Source organism: Pelophylax lessonae (genome assembly GCF_965119305.1).
Source record: "Pelophylax lessonae genome assembly, chromosome: 3".
In the NCBI taxonomy this organism is placed as follows: domain Eukaryota; kingdom Metazoa; phylum Chordata; class Amphibia; order Anura; family Ranidae; genus Pelophylax; species Pelophylax lessonae.
Window position 1 is genome coordinate 371,450,636 of NC_138770.1, and position 10,283 is coordinate 371,460,918.

The 10,283-nt window shown below is 42.7% G+C and overlaps 1 protein-coding gene across 1 annotated transcript in view; it reads left to right on the plus strand.

The window, feature by feature from the left end:
- Window positions 1–8,769, plus strand: part of GJA10 (gap junction protein alpha 10) — a gene marked incomplete at both ends in the record, with an annotated part of 61,513 nt that extends 52,744 nt beyond the window's left edge. Inside the window, one exon of the mRNA XM_082252457.1 lies at window positions 8,731–8,769. Within this exon, the coding sequence (XP_082108583.1) occupies window positions 8,731–8,769 (39 nt within the window). The remainder of the gene's footprint in view (window positions 1–8,730) is intronic.
- Between the last annotated feature and the right edge of the window lie 1,514 nt (window positions 8,770–10,283).

Consider the following 10,283-nt stretch of genomic DNA (forward strand, 5'->3'; position numbering starts at 1 on the left):
CGTACTGTCGCCCCAATTGTGGGATGCTTCAAAGTTTCCCGGGAGAGATACCTATGACACCACGGTGCACCTCCTAGATTGCAATCACTCTGTTGTTGCTCAATTTGTATCCACAACTTAGGATGGGTATGTCGCCGCCAATCTATCCATCTGCTTAGATGGGCTGCCTGATAGTATTTTAAAACGTCGGGGAGTGCCAATCCCCCTAACTCCTTAGGCAGTATAAGTTGATTGCGAGCTATACGAGATTTCTTGTTGAACCATACAAATCTTATAAATAATGAATGGACTTTCCTAAAAAAGGCTGCTGGAACCACAATCGGTACTGCTTGAAACAAAAATAAAATTTTTGGGAGAATACACATCTTAAGAAGATTACATCTCCCGAACCAGGAGTGTAAGCCCTTGTTCCATTTTTCTAGAAGTATCCGTATTTGTGACAATAATGGGAGAAAATTAATTGCATACGTCGTATCTAATACCGCGGGTATATATGTACCCAGATATTTGAGGGATTTGTCAGACCATTGAAATGGAAGTACCTGTCGTAAATGCCTCGAAATCTTAATTGACAGCTGGATACCCATGGCCTCCGATTTAGTAAAATTAATTTTCAAATTGGAAAGCTTCTCATAAATTTCAAATTCTCGCATGAGATTCGGAGCTGAAATCAAGGGATTAGTCAAGGAAAAAAGCAGGTCATCTGCATATGCCGATACTTTGTACTCATCATCCTGTAGGCGTATCCCTGAAATATCTGGGTTTGACCGTACATGACACAAGAAGGGCTCTAATGATAAAACAAATAGTAAGGGTGACAGTGGACATCCCTGTCTCGTCCCATTCCTTATCTGAAATGTGTCCGACAGCATACCGTTAGCTTTTACTTGTGCAGTAGGGTATGAGTATATCTGAGATATCCATGATAACATTTGATCTCCCAGCCCAATTTGTCTCAATACTGTAAACATAAAGCTCCAATTGATACGATCAAATGCTTTCTCAGCATCTGTGCTGAGAAATATACTAGGTATAGCTGTTTTGGACACAGTATGTATTAGGTTTAAGACTTTCGTCGTGTTATCTCTAGCTTCTCTTGTTGATATAAAACCTACTTGGTCCAGATGTATCAAGTGTTTCAAAAGAGGTGCCAATCGTAGAGCTAGTATCTTAGTTAGCACCTTCAAATCTGTATTAAGAAGTGAGATTGGCCTATAACTGCCACAGATCCCTGGATCTTTACCTTCCTTGGGGACGAGGGAGATATAAGCTTTCATGGTATCCCTATGTAATGAGGCTGTATGCCCCAATTTGTTAAAGAGATTGAGCATTTGCTCACCTAATAATGGAAAAAAAGTACGATAATATTGTAGCGAAAAACCATCAGGACCTGGGGCTTTACCATGTTTAAAGGAGTTGATTGCTATAGTTAACTCCTCAAATGATATAGGGGCATCTATATTTCCACGTGCTTCTACTGGTATATGCGGGATACGTGATAAACGGACATACTCTTCCATTTGAGATAAAGATGTTTGTTGCTCTGGCAAATTATATAATGATGAAAAAAAAGTATTAAATTCTCGTGCAATAACCCTTTATTGAGCTGTTCACAGAACAAGCACGATACAAAAATATTTCAACACAATTTTCAGCTTGTTGGATAGGTGCAGACTGGGTGCAGTGTGTTTTGGTAGGTAGTATACACAGAGTCCCGATTTGCAAAGAATGATGTATTGAAACAACAGGTTAACAGTACAAGCAGGCCAGGCAGGGAGGCTCATCCGCCTGGTGCGGTGAATAAAAAGCCTCAGGGATGACTCAGGGACGCTGACAGCATCTTCTACAAGGAGCGAGTGCTGTCTGGCTGGTCCGACGCAGAAGGGGAGCTTCCTGGAAAGGTAGACATAGTCCCTGCTCTCTTTCCCTGCTTCAGGCAAAAGGCATTCACCTCTTCAGCTCAAGCTTCCACAGGCAAGTTTTATTTCAGCAAGTTTTCTAAAGTGGAGCTCCACCCAAAAGGGGAAGTTCAGCTTGTGCGCACCCTCCCCCCCCCTCCACTGCCACATTTGGCACTTTTTTGGGGGAGCAGATACCTATTGAAACCAGGTACTCGCTCCCACTTTCGGTTAAGATCGCTGCACAATCTCTTCAAAATTTCCAGCTCCTCTTCTTTCCACCCGCTGCAATCTAGGAGACACACAGGTCCCAGAAGACAGTGGGACCATTAAGAAAGTGCAGCGCAACTCCTGCATGCGCAGTAGAAATCAGGCTGTGAAAATACTTCACTTCCTGTTTCCCATAGTGAAGATGCCAGCGCCTGCACCCACAGCCGATGGACAAATCGGCTAGGGGTGCCGACAACATGGGATACCTGGACAGGTAGGTGTCCATATATTAAATGTCAGCAGCTACAGTATTTGTAGTTGCTGACAAAAGGTCGCAAAGTTCAAGGGGGCCGAATACTTTCGCAAGGAACTGTATATTGCAAGGATTTTGAGATGTTTGGAACAACCTACCTGCCGAGTTCCTTCAAAAACTGCGTGCAAGTGTACCTAGAAGAATTCATGTGGTTTTGAAGGCAAAGGATGGTCCCACAAAATATTGATTTGGACTATATAAATACAGGTCCCTCTCAAAAAATTAGCATATTGTGATAAAGTTCATTATTTTCTGTAATGTACAGATAAACATTAGACTTTCATATATTTTAGATTCATTACACACAACTGAAGTAGTGCAAGCCTTTTATGGTTTTAATATTGATGATTTTGGCATACAGCTCATGAAAAACCAAAATTCCTATCTTAAAAATTCGCATATTTCATCCGACCAATAAAAAAAAAAAAAGCGTTTTTAATACAAAAAAAGTCAACCTTCAAATAATTATGTTCAGTTTTGCACTCAATACTTGGTCGGGAATCCTTTTGCAGAAATGACTGCTTCAATGTGGCGTGGCATGGAGGCAATCAGCCTGTGGCACTGCTGAGGTGTTATGGAGGCCCAGGATGCTTCAATAGCGGCCTTGAGCTCATCCAGAGTGTTGAGTCTTGCGTCTCTCAACTTTCTCTTCACAACATCCCACAGATTCTCTATGGGGTTCAGGTCAGGAGTTGACAGGCCAATTGAGCACAGTAATACTATGGTCAGTAAACCATTTACCAGTGGTTTTGGCACTGTGAGCAGGTGCCAGGTCGTGCTGAAAAATGAAATCTTCATCTCCATTCAGCAGATGGAAGCATGAAGTGCTCCAAAATCTCCTGATAGCTAGCTGCATTGACCCTGCCCTTAATAAAACACAGTGGACCAACACCAGCAGCTGACATGGCACCACAGACCATCACTGACTGTGGGTACTTGACGCTGGACTTCAGGCATTTTGGCATTTCCCTCTCCCCAGTCTTCCTCCAGACTCTGGCACCTTGATTTCCGAATGACATGCAAAATTTGCTTTCATCCGAAAAAACTACTTTGGACCACTGAGCAACAGTCCAGTGCTGCTTCTCTGTAGCCCAGGTGAGGCGCTTCTGCCGCTGTTTCTGGTTCAAAAGTGGCTTGACCTGGGGAATGCGGCACCTGTAGCCCATTTCCTGCACACGCCTGTACACGTTGGCTCTAGATGTTTCTACTCCAGACTCAGTCCACTGCTTCCGCAGGTCCCCCAAGGTCTGAAATCGGTCCTTCTCCACAATCTTCCTCAGGGTCCGGTCACCGTTTTCTGCCACACTTTTTCCTTCCCACAGACTTCCCACTGAGGTGCCTTGATACAGCACTCTGGGAACAGCCTATTCGTTCAGAAATTTCTTTCTGTGTCTTACCCTCTTGCTTGAGGGTGTCAATGATGGCCTTCTGGACAGCAGTCAGGTCGGCAGTCTTACCCATGATTGCGGTTTTGAGTAATGAACCAGGCTGGGAGTTTTTAAAAGCCTCAGGAATCTTTTGCAGGTGTTTAGAGTTAATTAGTTGATTCAGATAATTAGGTTAATAGCTCGTTTAGAGAACCTTTTCATGAAATGCTAATTTTTTGAGATAGGAATTTTGGTTTTTCATGAGCTGCATGCCAAAATCATCAATATTAAAACAATAAAAGGCTTGCACTACTTCAGTTGTGTGTAATGAATCTAAAATATATGAAAGTCTAATGTTTATCAGTACATTACAGAAAATAATGAACTTTATCACAATATGCTAATTTTTTGAGAGGAACCTGTATATATATATATATATATATATATATATATACATACCGTATCTCACTAAAGTGAGTACACCCCTCCCATTTTTGTAAATATTTTATTATATCTTTTCATGTAACAACCCCGAAGAAATGACACTTTGCTACAATGTAAAGTAGTCAGTGCACAGCTTGTATAACAGTGTAAATTTGTTGCCCCCTCAAAATAACTCAACACACAGTTATTCATGTCTAAATAGCTGGCAACAAAAGTGAGTACACCCCCTAAGTCAAAATGTCCAAATTGGGCCCAAAGTGTCAATATTTTGTGTGTCCACCATTATTTTCCACCACTGTCTTAACCCTCTTGGGAATGGAGTTCGCCAGAGCTTCCACTCCTCTATGACGACATCACAGAGCTGGTGGATGTTAGAGACCTTGCGCTCCTCCACCTTCTGTTTGAGCATGCCCCACAGATGCTCAGTAGGGTTTAGGTCTGGAGGCATGCTTGGCCAGTTCATCACCTTTACCCTCAGCTTCTTTAGCAAGGCAGTGGTTGTCTTGGAGGTATGTTTGGGGTCATTATCATGTTGGAATACTGCCCTGGGGCCCAGTCTCCAAATGGGGGGGATCATGCTCTGCTGCAGTATGTCACAGTACATGTTGGCATTCATGGTTCCCTCAATGAACTGGAGCTCCCCAGTGTCGGCAGCACTCATGCAGCCCCAGACCATGACACTCCCACCACCATGCTTGACTGTAGACAAGACACACTTGTCTTTGTACTCCTCACCTGGTTGCCCCCACACACACACGCTTGACACCATCTAAATCAAATACGTTTATCTTGGTCTCGTCAGACCACAGGACATGGTTAAAGTAATCTGCTTGTTTTCAGCAAACTGTTTGCAGGCTTTCCTGTGCATCATCTTTAGAAGAGGCTTCCTTCTGGGACGACAGCCATGCAGACCAATTTGATGCAGTGTGCGGCATATGGTCTGACCACTGACAGGCTGACCCCCCCACCCCTTCAAGTTCTGCAGCAATGCTGGCAGCACTCATACGTTTATTTCCCAAAGACAACCTCTGGATATGACGCAGAGCACATGCACTCAACTTCTTTGGTCGAACATCCTGAGGCCTGTTCTGAGTGGAACCCGTCCTGTTAAACAGCTGTATAGTCTTGGCCACCATGCTGCATCTCAGTTTCAGAGTCTTGGCAATCTTCTAATAGCCTAGGCCATCTTTATGTAGAGCAACCATTCTTTTTTTCAGATCCTCAGAGAGTTCTTTGTAATGAGGTGTCATGTTGAACCTCCAGTGACCAGTATGAGAAAATGAGAGCGATAACACCAAATTTAACACACCTACTCCCCATTCACAGCTGAGACCTTGTAACACTAACGAGTCACATGACACCAGGGAGGGAAAATAGCTAATTGGGCCCAATTTGGACATTGTCACTTAGGGGTGTACTCACTTTTGTTGTCAGTCGTTTAGACATTAATGGCTGTGTGTTGAGTTATTTTGAGGGGACAGCAAATTTACACTGTTATACAAGCTGTACACTCACTACTTTACATTGTAGCAAAGTGTTATTTCTTCCGTGTTGTCACTTGAAAAGATAGAATAAATTATTTACAAAAATGTGAGGGGTGTACTCACTTTTGTGAGATACTGTGTGTGTATATATATATATATATATATATATATATATATATATATATATATATACATACATACATACACAGTACATTTATTTGTTAAATAGGGGATAACAAGGGCTTAAGAGTTGAAAAATCTTAACATTTAACAAGACTTAAATGGGTTTAATTATGAATTAATTGTGCTAAATAATGTAAACAAGGCTAAATAAGGGCACAAATTGGTTAATTATGGGTTAATAAACATAAACATGTTTTGGTACACTGGAAATGCTTTCCTGCCAGAATGACACGTAGCAGCAGCTCTCTCACATACAGTTCATTGTCTGTGAGGAAGTGGAGGATGATCAGCACAGTTACTATGTAACTGATGTAAATATTTTAAATGTTACACAGAATGATCACTGTAATTGGTTCTAGTGATCATTCTATTAGAAGGCACTCCAGTTGGCTCATTGCTTCTGGGTTCCACTGAAAAGTGCACTGTAGTGTGCAGTGTGCGGACCCATGCTTGGATTTACAAGACATCCCCTGTGTACTGTGTTGAAATTTTGTTGGGTGCTCCTCAGATGCCCATAGTATGCAACTGATTAATAACAAACAAACCTAAAATGTACCCCCCCAAAAAACAAACTGTCAGTGCCTGGATCACCTGCTGGTGGCACTGCGCTTCCCAGATTGGGAGGTTGTAGTTTTCTTTCCACCAGCGGGTGTCCCCCAGCAGCCAGCAGATTCCAGTAATCTGTCTCCACCTGATGCTGGCTGCTAGGAGGGTATTTAGTCCCTCCTCTATTATTACACTTTGCTTCAGTGTTTTGCTTTGCTAGCCAAATAATGCCTGCCATTTATCCTGCTTCTGATATTGCTCTTGCCCTGCATTCTGCTGCCTTATATCTGCTCCCCTTGTTGCTGTTCCCAATCTTGGTTCCCACTCCTCCTTGCATCTCAGGTAATACCCTGTTTATCTGTTTTCCCCATTTTTGTACATATTGTACATAGTCAGTTTGTTAGTTAGGCTTCCTGTAACTTATGTTGCTAGTTAGGCATTTTGATTATATTGCCATGGTTCACTTGTAGCTTCACGTTTGCTGCGTTTGGATGGATTTTTGTTTCCCTGTATATAAATCTTACTAAGACTAGGTTCACACTTGTGCGGTTTTCCTGAGGCTGCTTTGCTCGTGCACTGCAGCCCATTCAGCACCGCATAGTGCAGTACAGTTCAAAATGCACTGTGGTTTCCAGTGTATGAGGGTGCCATTAGGATGAAAGATAGATATCCCCACGCAACTCTTGAAAAGCAGCGTGTTTTTCTGTGCAGGTGGTTGTGGCTGCGGGAACAGATGGGGTCCCACAACAGCAACCACCCGCACAAGTATAAACATAGCCTTAGAGCATACACAGTCTGGTCTCAGTTTTCTAAAGCCTAGTACACATTTCAATAAAAAGCGGCCGACATTCGGTCCATGTGTATGGCCGCTGGTCTGACAGAAGCCGGCCTTTCTGCCAGACCAGCATGCTGGAAAACCAGACCGGCCGGCTCCCAATCAGCCCTCTCAGCCAATGGCTGAGAGCGCTGACCGGAGTGTTCTGTCAGAACACCTTTCAGAACACATTAGAACAGCAGGGGAGATTGCTGTACTTGATTCACTGTACAGTAAAATCAGTCTGTATATGCAGTAAAGCATGCTTGTTATACCCTCTGTGAAACCTAAGGGGGTAATCCTCTGCATTGTGTAAAAAGGCTGTTTAATCCTGTATGCACAGATCCTCCTCTTCTTCCACTGACTCCTAATCATTTCCTGATAACACAGAGCCTTTGGAGTCAGGCTGCACATGCTCAGTATGGTGTATATTGCTAGAGAGGTTTTCTCTTTCTTGAGAGAGTGCATATGATCAGCACAGGGCCAATCAGCACTGTCCAGACAGAGGGTTAGGGATCTTGCAGTCCCATAGGTCAGTCAGAAAACACCTCCTACAAGCTTTAACCAGTGCTTGGCTGGACACGGATAGAAGTTACAAGACTGTTCTAACTGTGGATGAGAAAAGGTATTTAGCAGTTTATATTTACTAAAATAATTTCATTTCCATGTCCTGTGTTCTGTGGGAGACCAGATATAGTGAATGTAGGATCCTGGGTTTAGTAACACTTTAAAGTGGAGTTTCACCCAAAAATGAAAGCTCCCCTGATCTGTTTCCTCCCACCCTCCAGTGACACATTTGGTACCTTTCAGGGGGAAGGGGGTAACGGGTACCTGATTTTGACAGGTACCCTTCCCCACTCCTGGGAGATGGTGCCGTGGTACCTTCCCTCAGAAGTTCTGCCCCTCTCCTCCTTTCTTTGCTGCTTGGTCAGTTAAAAAGTGCAGCACGCTTCGCGCATGCACAGTAGGGAACTGGCTGTGAAGGAGAAAGGCTTCACTGCCGGTTTCCCTTACGACGAATGGCGCCAGCAGCACCCGATTTTGGACATGGAAATCGACTGGGGTGCCTCCATTGCGGGCTCCCTGGACAGGTAAGTGTCCATATATTAAAAGTCAACAGCTACAGTATTTGTAGCTGCTGACTTTTATTTTTGATTGCTTTAAGTGTAGCCACACAGATCTGGCCATCCCTGCTGCTGATTCCTGACACAAACATTCAAGCAAATGGAACTTACAGTGCTTGTAAAACCAGAAATAATAATAATAATAATAAAACACTGATTGTGACACAGCTAGTTACCTTTTACTAGCATAAGCTAATCCTAACCCTATAGCTTGCCAACGTGCCAATTTTGTTGTACTGTATGTACTGCTTAAAAAAATGAAACAACATAAATAGTGGTCATTTGTTTTTATGCCCTTAAAAAAAAAAAACATATTTGGTGTAATGTTTTTGCATTGTATTTTTCAGAGCATGCTTCTGGAGCTTTCCTCTATCCTGAAAAAGTAATGCCTCATAAAACTGGAAGGACAGCAAATGATTAACAATAAACACCAGCAAAAATCATTGATTAGTGGACCAGATTCATTCCCAGCAAGCAAAGATTCATATGTGGGATGAATGAAGGTGTAACCACATAAGAAGCTTTATTCTGCACATCAGACAGAACGTCACATAAGACCAAATACAAATCAATTCTGAAGATGACACAGATCTTCTATGCTGTAATGCTAAAGTCCTTGAATGGTTCCTCTACATATTCAAAACACCAGTCTCTTAAGAATGTGAAGTGTCCAGCCTTTGTGGATGATACACAGCAATGAATCATTAAACTTGTATAGCCATTATGTACACAGTAAAAATGAGCTAAGATTTTAATTTAGAGAACGCATACGTCCTTGTTCTGAAATGTTAAGCTGGCTGGCCATACACTGTTCCAATTTAGTCAGGTTGCCCTATCTGCCTCCTCCCACCCGATATCTTTCGACTGAAAAATTGAAGGAGCTTGGCAGAAATTTGTCAGCTGAACATTGACTGCACCCAATTAACTGCAGCTGCTGTTCGGGTATTCTGACTGCCCGCAGTCTGAACATAATAGCCTCAGTGGGAGATTAGTTCATCTGCAATGTATAGCTTGGGTGAAGGAATCTGTTCAGGCTAAATGAAAAAATCTAAGCGTGTATGGCCAGCCTTAGAATTGTATTAAATTATGCATTTTTCTCATATTATATTATTCCAGGTAGAAGGCCAGATGAAGATTGTATTTTCATTATTTCCATTCTTACGGCAATGTAAAACAATCACTATTAACTAGTGATAAAAATTTGACTTTATGAGTATGATGACCTGTAAAACTGCATCCATTTTATCTACAGCAGAGATGCTGAAGCCTCTGCACTTTGGTCATGTGCATCAGAAGACTTCTGAAGAACCAGCTGTTCATATGTGTCATTGACACTTTCATTGGAAAAGACAACTGATCAGGGCTGTAGGTAAAAAAATGAGCATTAATTATGTACACACAGCAATTTTAGCCACTTTCAAACAGCTTTCAAACAGGTAAACCATCTAATCAATCATGATCTAATAGATCACAGCAACCTACCACTAGCAGTTTTTATACTAGTATCTACTGCAGTGGTCTCCAAACTGCGGCTTGGCCACCAGATGCGGCCCTTTGCTTGCCTCTATGTGGCCCTTGGGACACTATTCCTCCAATTGGCACAAATGATGAGGCGTCATTCCTCCCACTGACACCATTAATGAGGCACTATTTCTCCCACTGACGTCATTAAAGGGGCACTATTCCTCCTGCTAAGAGAAATAATGGGGCACTATTCCACCCAATGACACCATGGAGCACTATTCCTCCTGCTAAAAACAACAACAGGGCACTCCTTCTGCTAAAACCAATGACGGGGCAGTGTTTACTCCCCCTGATGCCAGGACATTTTCTAATCACACTGGCCACAGTCTGGCCCCGCTAAATCCTGAGGAACAGTAAACTGGCCCTTTGTTGAAAA